This window comes from Stenella coeruleoalba, assembly GCF_951394435.1.
Source record: "Stenella coeruleoalba genome assembly, chromosome: 5".
Classification (NCBI taxonomy): Eukaryota; Metazoa; Chordata; class Mammalia; order Artiodactyla; family Delphinidae; genus Stenella; species Stenella coeruleoalba.
Window position 1 is genome coordinate 62,871,114 of NC_137150.1, and position 15,210 is coordinate 62,886,323.

General features: G+C 39.7%; 1 protein-coding gene across 2 annotated transcripts in view; it reads right to left on the reverse strand.

Annotated features, from left to right (window-relative positions):
* Nucleotides 1–6,975: 6,975 nt before the first annotated feature.
* Nucleotides 6,976–15,210, reverse strand: part of EHHADH (enoyl-CoA hydratase and 3-hydroxyacyl CoA dehydrogenase) — a 50,664-nt gene continuing 42,429 nt past the window's right edge. For both annotated transcript variants that reach the window (XM_079921836.1, XM_079921835.1), the window contains one exon: nucleotides 6,976–9,767. In XM_079921836.1, coding sequence (XP_079777962.1) covers nucleotides 8,506–9,767 — 1,262 coding nt within the window. In that variant the 3' untranslated portion in view covers nucleotides 6,976–8,505. The remainder of the gene's footprint in view (nucleotides 9,768–15,210) is intronic.

Below are 15,210 nucleotides of genomic sequence, written 5' to 3' on the forward strand. Positions count from 1 at the left end.
AAAAGCAGAGGTCAGGCCCAGGATTTAATTATGAGGGAAATGGAGTTTCAGAGAAGGGTGAATTCTCATGGCAATTCTGCTTTGCCAAAGTTAAGGCCTTGATTGAGAAGAAATGGGACCCTGCGACTGGCAATGGGGACATCTGGGTCAGTGAATTTGAAAATATCAAATTCTGAGTTCCCCTGAATACTTTGCGCCTGCAGAGGAGGCCGGCCCCTCCTTCCTAAAGACTTGTGTTTCACCCTTGCTCAAAGACAATTCAGGGGCTTCTGTTATGCAAGACACACACTCAGCTCGTGAAATAACTCCCCTCCTGGGCATCAGAACAATAACTAGAGTTAAGTCACAAAATAACCCATTTAGGGGAGTGTTAAGACTAAGGGAAGAAAGGGTTTATATCCTCAAGGAGGTATAGAATCCAGCCAAGAGGTGTTGGCAGAAGCTGGGAGACTATGTTTGGGAGTGTATCCTGAGGGTGCTGGATCAAGAGGGGCAGAACATGAACTTTGGTAGAGTGAGTTTACTGATGTGGAAACCTTTTCCATGATACAGGATTTAATGCCCAGGCAGGCTCTAGGTCACACATTGCTAACACAGTGCTAGGTTGGCTCTTGGAGGCTTGGAGAAAGTGATGGCACACACGTAGTGAAGTAGATGTACTGAACTGCCATGGCAGGTGGTGGAAGAAGGAAAAAAAAAGACTCAGAGAGGTGGCTTGAGTGGGCAGTGGCAATGGCTTGGGTGGTTGGTCAGGGACCAAAAGGAGAAATATTGGAAGATAGGAGACAGCAAAAACTGGGGAATTGAGGGATGCACTGATGGGAGTGGGCACAAAGTGTGAAGAGCTGTGCATGACATGTTAATTCCATCCAGGAAACATCTACCACAGAAGATGAATTAAACAACCAAGTAGACAGAGTGACCAGGCTAGCAGACATCAACCGGCTACTATCATTACCCACATTAGTGCTGCTGGTATAAGTGGCCCACGACAGAGAAGGCTTGGTTGTAGGGATGAAGCTATGCATGAGCCCAACAGAATGGACGCCCACTCATCAGGGCTGATCTAATTGCTGAATGTACAACTTGCCCCAGTTGCAAGTTGCCATGGCGAGACCAACCAACCACTTGGTGGTAAGCCAACTACATCAATATTCTTTAGTCAGCAGGTCAGTGATTCATCTTGACTGGAATTGACACATATTCCAGGGTTTTCCTTTCCTGACTGCAGGGCTTCCTTTTCCAAGGACTTCAAGAGGATCTGAGCCAGTAAAGTAAGAACTCACATAATATTGCATCAGACCAAAGGACATGCTTTAAAACAAATGTGGTACAGAGGTAGGCATATGACCATGGATTCCCTGTTCTGATCAGATACTACACCACCCAGAAGCTACTAGCCTTCCTTATAAAATAATGGAATATCTCTTAGAAGGTATTACTGAGGTTCCAGCTTGGAGATTATATCCTGTGAGGATGGAGTACCATCCTCCAGGATGCAGTTCACATCCTGAATCAATAACTGTTATATGGTGCTATGTCCCTAACACGTAAAATACAAGGTTATAGGAACCAAAGACTGAAAGTAGAAGTGGCCCCATTTATCATCACGGCCAGTGACCCACTTGGAGAGTTTTGTTTCCTGTACCAGAAATTAACACCCTGAGATCTAGAAGACATGGTTCCTAGAAGGGAAATGCTTCTGCCAGAAACACAGTGAGATCATTTTAAATCTATATGTGCCCATTCAGTCACTCCTGGCTTTTTGTGTCAAGGAAAGGAGTCCCCCCACTGGCTGGGTATTTGACCCCAATCACAGGAGGAGGCAGGACTATAGATAAAACGTGAGCAGGGCTACAGAGAAAACTTGACCAACATAATTAGCAAGCTCGACCTTAGAATAGCATCCTAGATTCATCAAACAGAGAATGCACATTCTTTTCTAGCACACACAGCTGTTCATAAAAACTGATAACATGTGAAATCAGAAGAAGTCTATTACACATATACAAAAGAGTTGATAGCATATGGATCAATGGTTTCCAAACATCTTTGATCATGTACCTGCAGTGTTGCAGTTTCCCTGGGAAGCCCACTCTGAGACGGAGATGAGTGTGCAGATTGTTTAGGGAGGGCTCTTGGGACTAACACCTGTGAAGGAGAAGGGAGGAAGCAGGAATGAGCAGAGAAGTTCAGCTGCAATTGGATACCAACGAAGGCCCCAGCTCAATGTCCTTGGGAGCTCGAGAGCTATGTCAGCCCTTCAGAGTTGGGGCAAGAAGATCAGGTGCTTACACTCCTGAGTTGAGCAATCATTGAATACCAGCTATTTTTTAAAATTCATTTTTATTGGAGTATAGTTGCTTTACAATGTTGTGTGAGTTTCTACTGCACAGGAAAGTGAATCAGCTATATGGATACATATATTCCCCTCTTTTTTGGATTTCCTTCCCACTTAGGTCACCGCAGAGCACTGAGTAAAGTTTCCTGTGCTATACAGTAGGTTCTCATTAGTTATCTATTTCATACATAGTATCAATAGTGTATTCATGTCAATCCCAGTCTCTCAATTCATCCCCCACAACAAGCTATTTTTGGAAAAAGTTGTGACCTTGAGCAAGGCAATCCCGAAAGAAGGCCATTTTCTGGTAACACTCCTACCAACTTGGAGAATAAAATTTTCATTCCTAAAAGAGGATCTGGGTAGCACATCACATAAATTTTGAGTATACATCTCTAATACATAATAATAGGATGTTTATAAATTATATACTTTTACTATTATATTGACATATATGACATTTTAAACACAATAACATAGAAGTTTATAAAGAGTGAGATAGTGATGAACTAAACAATGTATTAAAACATTTTGCATAGGTGATGGTTTCATACTGCTATTCACTAAGATAAGACACAATACACACTTAGGACAGGCAGACTTCATCATGAATGGTAGGTTGTAAGTCAATATTTCTAATAATCTTCTTGATAATTTCAATTTTTTGGCCAACTTCTTACCTGATCTGACTCCTTTGCTTGCATTATTTGTGTTATCTTCAACTGTTCTTTCTTTCAAAGATTATTTTTAAGGGTGCTTTCTTTGAAGGAATCTTTTGTGAGGGTTAATTTAGTTAAATTAAATAATTTAGTCTAAATATCCACTTAGCCCAGCATACATAATTTGCAATATTTCTCAATATGCTGAAAGCAAATGTAAGAGGGAGGATGCCACTGTCAACCTCTCTACATTTTGGAACTCGCCCTCTTCCCTCACGACACTCCATTCCTGACATGTGGCTGTCTGAGACACAACCTGGTGAGGACAGCAGTGTTCTTATCTACATGAAATATTTATAAAGATTAATCTCTCTCTCTTTTTTTTTTTTTTTTTGGTGGTACGCGGGCCTCTCACTGCTGTGGCCTCTCCCGACACGGAGCACAGGCTCCGGATGCACAGGCCCAGCGGCCATGGCTCACGGGCCTAGTTGCTCCACGGCATGTGGGATCTTCCCGGACCGGGGCATGAACCCGTGTCCCCTGCATCGGCAGGCGGACTCTCAACCACTGCGCCACCAGGGAAGCCCAGGGGCACCCCATTTTAGAGATCTCTGATCTAGTGAGCAGGTTTGTGCACCCCAGATCCAGCACCTCCCTTTTGGTCAGTGCTGAGAGATATTGCTTCTTGAATTACTCCTCTTTCCATCTTTCCTTCTGATAGCACATACTTTGTTAGTGTTTTTATCTCTAATCAGGTAGGAGTCAATTTGAGGTTTAAGTAGGCCTGTGAGACTGTTTCCTACTAAGTCGATTTAATCCTTTCTGCTATCCCTTTGTCCTTGTGGTCTAGTTTTTAAATTATGTTCAGGTTCTTGGTGGTGTCTCCATGAATTGCCTACAACAATTATATGTGAAACATAACATACAAGTTTATTAGCAATTCAACATCAAGTTGAAAAAGACATCACACTGGCAAAAAAATGTTTTTCTTAAAACAAGAAATCCTGTTTAATGAGATTAGATTCTCAAAGCTGCCTGTGTGTCAGAATGACCTATGGCACTGAGAAAAACAGAAACAAAACAAAACAAAACCCACTCATTCTTGGACCCCACCTGCATTACTTAGGGTCAGCTGTGAGGAATTAAAGAACTACAAAAACAGGGTCTTACCCATAATGGGAGTTGATTTCTCTCTCACACAAATGACTGTTGGAAGGCAGAGTAGCAACTCTGCTCCATGAGGTCTTGGGGGACCAAGCTCTTTGCAGCCTTCCTTTCTGCTAATCCCTAGGGAATTTTGTCCTTGTGGTCCAGTATAGTGGGTTGACCTCCAGCCTTCACATCTATGTTCCAGGCAGCAAGATGGAGGAAGGGGAAAAAAAAGAAACTGGAAAAGGATGCATATCATCTGATCCTTAAGGTAGTTTCCCAAAATCTGCCATGTGACACTGCCACTTACATCCTATTGTCTGGATCTCAGTCACATGTTCACAACTGGATGCAAGAGAAGCTGACAATAATACTATTTATTCTGAACAACCAAATACTCAGCTAAAAATTGAGAAGTTTATTGCTAGAGAAGAGAAACTTTGGGAGACAGCCAACAGTCTCTGCCAAAACTTACAAATCAGCGATTCTTTAGGCCTTGGCGGTCTTCAGGAATCCAAGTGCACTTATGATTTGGTTGGAGAAGGTTTTGCTGTACCCCATCCTAAGGATCTCATATTATGTCCAGAATTAGCAACTGCTTCTGTGCTCTCTTAGAGAAGGTGGAAAGATGGACACAAGGTCGATTGCATCAGCTCTGTGCCTGTCATTTTATCAGATGCTTTCAGGCATCACTCAGCTAGGCTATTTTAGGTTTGGTGAAAGAGAACCAATAAATATTACAATTAAAATACCCTGGAATTCTTTTGACAAGAATTAAAAGCCCTGTTCATCTCTCTCACGTTCCTCTTTCTCAGGGTGCTAGAAAAAAAAATACTAAGAAGAACAGACAAGACGTACAGTTGAACCTTGAACAAGGTTGGGGTTAGGGGCATTGACCCTTCTCCCAGTCTAAAAATCCACCTATAATTTATAGTGGGCCCTCCATATACATGGTTCCTCAGTATCTATGGTTCCCCCGTATCAGCAGATTCAATCAACTGTGAATGGTGTAGTACAAAAGTATTTACCATTGAAAAAATGGAATTTTTCAAACCTGAGCTGTTCAAGGGTCAAATGTAATCTTTTCTAAAAATTTGGTCCACTGGAGACACCAGTCTAAATGGAGACTTTCCCTCTACTTTTGTCAGCTTTGTTTAGAGAGATACTTACAGCAATAAAGAGAAGAAACTGTTTTGGGGCTTGAAACCTCTACACGGCGTGCCCTGGAAACAATACTGGGTGTTGCACAACTCTACAGGGTACTGTTCACATTACTTCTATGTGAACGGCAGCCCCTTGGAGCAGGGTATAAATGGTGTCCCTCAGAGTTGTGTAAGGTTGCTGTCCTGCAGGGAAGCAGTGTAACTTGTCTGTTAATATCGAAATACACGTAAACTGGCAAAATAACCATGTGGCATTGACAGTCCCAAGAAGAGTCAAAAACTATTCTGTTCTTGAAGAAAGCTGTTTCTAAACATAGTCCAGAGAACTTGATTTATATTAATTTCATCAATGGCTACCAAGAGGGTTCAGCTAATCTAGTGAATCTGCAACATTTCTGAATTTCTAGGTGTCTATTCTAAAGACAAGTGTAAGACCCTAGAAATTTCAGGTTTCTACAGTGCTGTGGAATATGATTTGCGTGCACATTTCTGTCACATCATTAATCAGGGGAGTTTAGGATCCCTCACTTTCTTTCTTGCGAGCACACCTGTTCCTGCTGGAAATGAATAAGTAGATAGCAACCGCAGCTGCACGGTGGCTTTCCTGATTTAAGGAACATAATTAGTCTCATCTTTAAAGCTGGAGTATTATGTCAAAGCTTCAAGGGTGCCTCTAATATGTAGCTCTTGTCAGAGTCAATTACCATTAGAACATATTTTTAACATGTCATTTAGAATGTGTTTTTTTAAAAAAAGATAGTTTTAAAATTATTAACAAAAACAAAATAAGTCTTTAAGCAAGTGCATTTTCAATAATGGGATGGGATATCCTGGAAAGGTTTCTTCATATTAGCCACTGCTGTTTATGGGACCCAACAGTTTGAATCAGTCTTGCCTCCTTTGACACAAAATAAGGATAATTGAACTCATGCTTCTTCTTCCCATTTTATATCAATATATAAAGTATTGGTCCTTAACATTTATTGGGTCATAGACATGTCAGAGAATACAATGTAAGATATGGCACGTTTTCTAAGCAATGCACTCAGATACATATACACAAATGTTAGCACAAAGTTTCAGGGATTATTGACTCAAAATCTATTCATAGACACTCTAGTTTCAAAACCCCAATCTAAAGGAGAATGTAGGATGAAAATAAGTTTTAAGAACTGAAAAAAAAAGAGAACTCAAAATTGAAATCTACTCAAGGTCTAAAGAAGAAAAAGTTGATGTGTGTATGAATTTGAAATAAGTTTACATTAATTTGAAACTAAGACACTTTGGAGACAGAGTTACTATTTTCAGGAATTTTTTTCTATTGATGTCTTTAATTTCAAGGACCAATTTATATAAAATCCAGCAATACACATCTCAAAAATTATTCTAAATTGAACTACAACTCAAAGCACACTCTAGAAGTTTTTTTGGTTTGTTTTGTACAATGGAAAACTTATGCTATATTCCTTCAAGATTTCTCTATCAGAACTTTTGGTAATTTTGTTTGGGTTCACTGGTGAAAATATTGTAAAAAAAAAAACCAGTTCATTTACATCATCCTGAAGGACAATAACCTAAGCCCATTTGTTTGTTTGTTTACTTATTTATTAACTGTATTAAGATATAATTCACATACCATACAGTTCACACATTTAAGGTATACAAGTCAATGGTTTTTAGCAGATTTACAGAGTTATGCAACCATCACCACAATAATTTCAGAACATTTTCATCAACCCAGAAAGAAACCTTGTACCCATTAACAACCACTCCCTATTCCCCACCCCCAATCATTCCAGCCTTAGGCAAGCTGTAATCTGCTTTCTATCTCAATAGATATGCCTATTTTTTCACTTAGCATAATATTTTCAAGGTTCATCATGTTGTAGCATGTATTAGCACTTCATTTCTTTTTATGACTAAATAATATCCTATTGTACGGCTATTCTACATTTTATTTACCCATTCATCAGTTGATGGACATTTGGGTTGTTTCCAATGTGGGGCTATTATGAATAATTCTGCTATAAACATTTGTGTACAAGTTTTTGTGTTGACTAGCCCCTCAACATTTAACCATACAAGGCAAAAAGTAAAAAGAGTTCTTATAACAAAATTAAACAAAATTTGTTTTACAATAATTTTAGACTTGCTAAGATTTCATACCCAACATCACAAAGGCATATCATGACCGGGAAATGCATCATGACTTTATCACAGAATTAGAGGAGGTTAGATCCCTGAGATCTCTTCTTACACTAAGTCAACAACTTAACTACTTTCCATTACTTCTGTCTGACTAGAAGAGTAAATAAAGACCAGGTTGTGGACATCCAGTGGTCTTGAGGAAATTATCATAAAATGTTACTGAGCCTCTTGCAAGCAGCAAGGACAACTGTGCACATGGGCCTTGGACAGAAGTGTTATATTGAGCATGACTTGCCAAGCTATCCTGACCTCCCTATTCTGGTCTGAAGTATGTGGTTTCCTCACCAACTCTCAATTGTGTTTTGCCTAAACTTCAACACTGTTCTGCCATTGATACTCTGCCTCTGACTACTGCCTCTGCCTCTCCCTTGGCAGCTTTCCAAGCTCACTCATAGAGACCCTCACTGCTGACTCTACCCTGCCAACCATCTTCACTCCACCTCTGAGACTGAAGTGAAATGTATCATAGGCTTCCTTGCTGGATTAATGCCCCTCTGGACTCTAGGTCTGTCAAGTGCTGTGCAAGATGCTCAGGGGTGCATGGTGAGTGTCTGTTGAATGAAGGGTCCATAAGATTTCCTATCAGTGCTACGTGTGTGAGGTTGAAAGGGCTCAAATGAATTTATACACGTATCAGTGAATAATTAATGACATATTTCTCCAATGATCAAAGAACTTGGGAACCTCAACTTATTCCTGAGGCTCTTTCCTTAGTGATTATGGTGTTAACATAAGTTTATTCACTGAGATTGAAATAATTTATCTGATAGGGACAGATTCCCAGGCATAGGAAGCACATTCCTAAAGATCTGACCCATTAGAATCTTCATCAGACAAAGACCCAAAGAAGAGTTTTAGCTAGCCAATTACTTCTTTTGCTTTGCATTTCAGAGCAATCTTACTTTGGATCTTTGGATTTAGTTTCACTGAAATTCAGTGAGCACTACCTGATGCCAGCATGTGAGGCAAAACCTGAAAGGCTGAATCACAATTTACTGCTGGGGGGTCCTGCCAAGCTTTGCCACTCTTTCAGAGGAGGGTTTCCCTGGGAAGCCAGTTTTTTCAGATAGTCACAAGGCTCCAGTTGGGGAATATCAGGATTCTGCCTGTGATATTTCTGCAACTTCTCTACCACTGTGGGCAACCCAACTGTGGAAGCATAGAACATGGGCCCACCCCTGTGCCTTGGCCATCCATACCCGTGTAAATAGACCACATCAATGTGCTCTGGGGTAGCCGCCATCCCTTCTCCCAAGATGCGGAATGCTTCATTGATGAGTGAATATAAGCAGCGCTCGAGGATCTCATCCCGGCTAATGATACGTGGTTCAATGTTATAGGTTTCTCTGTACTGTGTCAGAAATTTGGAAAGCCAGGGATTAGGTTTGTGAATCCTACCCAACGGCTTATCATAAAGGTACCAACCCTCACCTGTCTTCTGGCCAAATCGTCCTGATTCACAGAGCATATCAGGAATTGGGCAATATCTCCAGCTGCCTCGCTTTCGGGAGGGAGTTCCTGGAGGCAATGTAGGTCCAGTAAGACCTTGCCCTTTTCGGGATTTCCAACCTACATCCAATCCAGCAAGATCAGACACTCTAAAAGGTCCCATTTTGAAACCAAACTCTTCCAGCACCTGATCTATCTCCTCTGGTTTACTGCCTTCTTCCAATAAGAAATATGTCTGATTATAATAAGGCTTCAACATTCGATTCCCAACAAATCCAAAACAGTTGCCTACCACTACTCCAATTTTGTTAATCTTTTTTGATAAATTCATAATAGTGGCAATGGTAGTGGGGGAAGAGTATCGGCTGGGAATAACCTCTAACAACTTCATGACGTGAGCTGGTGAGAAGAAGTGGGTGCCAATGACCAAGTGAGGACGATCACTGGAAGAAGCAATCTCATCAATGTCCAGGGCTGAAGTGTTGGTGCACAGAAATGCTTCTGGCTTGCACACGGCTGACAGTTCAGCAAAGACCTGTTTCTTCAGGTTCCTTTCCTCAAATACTGCTTCAATAACTAAATCTACACCACTAAGCTCTTTTATAGATGTAGTTAACCTGGGTTTTGGTCCTGACCAAGAGTGGCCACTCTGCTGCATTTTGGACACTTCCTTTTCTAAGATGGAGGTTATTATCTTGTTTGCAGTCTCTAGCTGCTTCTTGTCTGATTCTACAGCAATCACAGGGATTTTGGCCATTGCAAAAGATATGGCAATGCCTCGGCCCATTGTTCCCAAGCCTGCAGATAAGAGTGAAGGAGAAAAAGAATGATTCAATGGTATTGGCAACTGAGAAATTACTCAGTGAATGGAAGGCTTCTGTGGAAACGTGGCATTCAAAGATACAAATTCAAGGACTACAAATGGATTGAATACTAGTTAAGGCTAGGCACTGTATTAAGTGATTCAGAAGGTATAACAGTAAGTAGGATTCACACACAAACACACACATGCTATTAGAAATAATAAACAAGTTCAGCAAGGTTGCAGGATACAAGATCAATATACAAAAATCAGTTTTATTTATATATACTAGCAATGAATAATCTGAATATGAAATTAAGAAAACAATTCCACTTATAATAGCATTAAAAAGAATACTTCAGAATAAATTTAAGGAAGAATTGTAAGACTTGTACACTAATAACAAAAGAACATTGTTGAAAGAAATTAAATAAAACCTAAATAAATGGAAAGACATCCCATGGTCGTGGATCAGAAGACTTAATATTGTTAAGATGGCAATATTACCCAAATCAATCTGCAGATCCAGTGCAATCACTATGAAAAATCCAACTGTTTTTTTGGCAGAAATTAACAAGCTGATCCTACAAGTCATATAGAAATACAAGAAATCCAGAATAACCAAAACAATATAGAAAAAAAAAAAGAACAAACTCTTTCCAATTTCAAAACTTTTGACAAATCTACACTATTCAAGACAGTGTGATACTGGAATAAGGATAGACATATAGATCAATGAGATAGAATTGAGAGTCCTGAAATAAACTCATACATTTATGGAAAATCAATTTTTGACAAGGGTGCCAATATGGGGGGAAAGAATAGTCTTTTTCAACAAAGGTGCTGGGACAGCTGATATCCACATGTGAAAGAATTTTGTTGAACTTCTACCTCACACCATATACAAAAGTAGATCAAAGTGGATCACTCAAAATGGATCAAAGGCCGAAGTAAGAGCTAAAACTGTAAAACTCTTATGAGTAAATCTTCGTGACCTTGGATTAGTCAATAGTTTCTTAGAAATGACACCAAGAGCATAAGCAATAAAAGAAAAAAAATAGATAAATTGGACACTATCAAAATTAAAAACTTTTGTGCTTTGAAGGACACAATAAAGAAAGTGAAAAAACCCCCATAGAATAGGAGAAAATATTTGCAAATCATATATCTGATAAGGTACTTGTATCAGAATATATAAAGAACTCAAACTCAACAATAAAAAGACAGCTCAATTTAAAATTAGGCAAAGGAATCTGCAGCAACATAAATGGACCTAGATATCCTCATACTGAGTGAAGTAAGTCAGACAGAGAAAGACAAATATCATATGATATCGCTTACATGTGGAATCTAAAAAAAGGGTACAAATGAACTTATCTACAAAACAGAAATAGAGTTACAGATATAAAAAACAAACATGGTTACCAGGGGGTAAGTGGGGGGAGGGATAAATTGAAAGATTAGGATTGATATAAACACACTACTCTATATAAAAGAGATAACTAATAAGGACCTACTGCATAGCACAGGGAGCTCTACTCAATACTCTGTAATGGCCTACATGGGAAAAGAATCTAAAAAAGAGTGGATATATGTATATGTATAACACTCACTTTGCTGTACACCTGAAACTAACACAACATTGTAAATCAACTATACTCCAATAAAATTTTTTTTTTTTTTTTTTTGCGGTACGCGGGCCTCTCACTGCTGTGGCCTCACCCCTTGCAGAGCACAGGCTCCGGACGCTCAGGCTCAGCGGCCATGGCTCACGGGCCCAGCCGCTCCGCGGCATGTGGGATCTTCCCGGGCCGGGGCACAAACCCGTGTTCCCCGCACTGGCAGGCGGACTCTCAACCACTGCGCCACCAGGGAAGCCCTCCAATAAAAATTTTTAAAAAATAAAATAAAATTAGGCAAAGGATCAGTTAAACATTTCTCCAAAGAAGATATACAAATGGCCAATAAGCATATGAAGAGATGCCTAACATCATTAGTCACTATGGAAATGCAGATCAAAACCACAATGAGCTACCACTTCATACCCACTAGGATAGCTATAATTTAAAAAGACAGACAATAACAATTCTGGTGAGGATGTGGAGAAATTGATACCCTGATTCACTGCTGGCAAATTGTAAAATGGTGCTGTTGCAGTAGAAAACAAGCTGGAAGTTCCTCAAAATGTTAAACGTGCAGTTACCATACGATCCAGCAATTCCATTCCTAGGTAGGTAGGTAGGTAGGTATATACATAACCCAAGAGAAATGAAGACATACATCCACACAAAACTTGTACATAGATGTTCATAGCAGCATTATTCAAAATAGCCAAAAAGAAGAAACAAGCCAAATGTCATCAACATGGATAAACAAAAGGTGGTATGTCTCTCCAGTGGAATATTACTCAGCCGTAAAACTAAATGGTACATCCTATAACATGGATGAGCCTTAAAAAACATTATGCTAAGTTAAAGTTGGATGCAAAAGTTTACTTGTTATATGATTCCATTTATATGACATGTCCAGAATAGGAACATCCACAGAGACAGAAAGTAGATTAGTAGTTGCCAGGAGCTGGGAGGATGGGCAATGAGGAATAACTGCAAATGGGTACAGGGTTTCTTTTTAAAGTGATGGAAATGTTCTAAAATTTTTTGTGGCAATGGCTACACAGCTTTATGAATATCTAAAAACCACTTAAGTGTACTCTCTTTTTGGTGACATTGTTACTATGTCTTTTAAAAATGTTGTAATTGCAGTAAAATACATATAACATAAAACTTAACATCATAACCATTTCTAAGTGTACAGTTCAGGGGCATTAAGTACATTCACAGAGTTGTGCAACCAGCACCACCACCCATCTCATCTCCAGAACGCTTTTCATCTTGCAAAACTGAAACTCTGGGCTTCCCTGGTGGTGCAGTGGTTGAGAGTCCACCTGCCGATGTGGGGAACACGGGTTCGTGCCCCAGTCCAGGAAGATCCCACATGCCGCGGAGCGGCTGGGCCCGTGAGCCGTGGCCGCTGAGCCTGCGCATCCGGAGCCTGTGCTCCGCAACGGGAGAGGCCACAACAGTGAGAGGCCCGCGTACCACAAAAAAAAAAAAACAAAAAAACCTGAAACTCTGTACTCATTAAACAATAACTCCCCATTTTGCCCTCTCCCCAGCCCCTGGCAACCATCATTCTACTTTCTATCTTTATAATTTTGACTCCTCTAGTCTTTTTCAACAAAGACTACTCTAGGTGCCTCATATAAGTGGAATCAAATAGTATTTGTCCTTTTGTGACTAGCTCATTTCTCTTAGTAGAATAGCCTCCAGGTTTATTCATGTTGTAGCGGGTATCAGAATTTCCCACCTTTTAGGACTGAATAATAGCCCTTTGAATATATATATGTACCACATTTTGTTTATTCATTCATCTGTTAATGGACATTTGGGTTTCTTCCATCATTAGTCCACTATTGTGAATAATTCTGCTATGGACATGATTATACAAATACCCGTTTGAGTCCCTGCCTTCAATTCTTTTTGATATACCCAGAAGTGGAATTGCTGAATCATATGGTAATTCTATTTTTAATTTTTGGAGGGATTGCCATACTTTTTTTCAGCAGCTGCAGCATTTTATGTTGAATTGTACTCTTTAAATGGGTGAATTTTATGACATATGTTTCACCTCAATAAAACTGTTACTAAAAATATGAGTAGTACCAACCCTCAAGGAACTTATAATCTAGTGGTGGGAAAGGAAAAAGTTCATAAATATCCACCCTTAAAGGTAAAGTAAGTGATGAGAGAAGTTCAAATTTCTTTGGTGATTCAAAGGAAAGAGATTATTTTTGGTTGGATGAGTCAAGAAAAACTTCAAGATAAAGATATTTGAAGAAATATTTAAAGAAAGATCAAACTAAAACAGTGAAATTGGAGAAGTTGAACCACCCAGCTGGGGAAGGGAAAAGAAAAGTGAGAAATATTTTTTAAAAAGGCAAGAAGGGGGCTTCCCTGGTGGGGCAGTGGTTGAGAATCTGCCTGCCAATGCAGGGGACACGGGTTCGAGCCCTGGTCTGGGAAGATCCCACATGCCGCAGAGCAACTAGGCCTGTGAGCCACAAGTACTGAGCCTGCACGTCTGGAGCTTGTGCTCCGCAACAAGAGAGGCCGCGACAGTGAGAGGCCCGCGCACCGTGATGAAGAGTGGCCCCCGCTCGCTGCAACTAGAGAAAGCCCTCACACAGAAACGAAGACCCAACACAGCCAAAAATAAATAAATAAATAAACTAATTATTTAAAAAAAAAAAGGCAAGAAGGATGGAAAATGTAGAAAAATTATTCGATGGCAAAGAGGTTGCTATTTCTTTCCCACACCATTTCATTTTCTTCCTGGGCACATAGAAGCCTGTACTTTCTAGACCTCTGGTATCCTGGTAGGGCCTGTAACTAATTCTGGTCAAGGGAATGGGGAAGAGGGTGGTGTGGGATCACGACTGGCCCCTAAAATCACCCACAAAATCCTTCATTACCACCTGGGTATAGAGGATGCAGAGAACAACTCTGAGGCTTTGGAGGAGACCCTAGAGCAGATGCCGGCCTGCAGGTTGCATCCAGCCCACTGCCTGTTTGTGTACTGCTGGTGAGCTAAGAATATTTTTACATTTTAAATAGCTGAAAATGAAAGAATAAGAATATTTTGTGACACAGGAAAATTATATCAAATTCAAATTTTAGTGTCCATAAATAAAGTTTTACTGGAATCAATCACACTGATTTGTTTTTGTATTGTCTATGGCCGTGTTTTTTCTTCAGCTACTTTAATTATAAAAATCTTTCATGTTCTCAAAAAAAAAAAAAAAAGGAAAACCAGAAGGCAACAGTCTAGTACAGAAATATACAACCAGAAGATATTACCACCAACCAGGTCCGACAACTAAATCATGTTGGGGATTCTGAAAATAAAAGCACACTAATACAAAGTAGTAAACCAGTGGTTCTTATATAATCAGGGATGGAAAAATGAGTCAGTAGGCCTGGAAAACACCATTCCTGAAAAAGAAACACTGTAAGAATATAAACCATAACTCTACAGTAAAAAGCGACCAGGACTTTCCATTCAGACATGGGTGAATCTAAAAAGGTGGTGACGCCATCTACTGATCACATGACCTTTTAAGGAACTGTAAAAAAGCATAGAAACAGTAGGTAAAATGTATCTACATCTCATAAAATTAAAATTTCTCTGGATAATTTATCTTTGTATTTACCTTTCTGCTTAAGACATGGAGGTCAGAAGTAACCCACAATGAACAGAGAACCATAGAATATTAACTATTCTTGAAAGCATAAAAACCAACTATAATCCTTACATATGTTCCTTAAATTATCACCAAGTATTATTAATAGTGACCTCTAGTGAACACCTGTAATCATTACA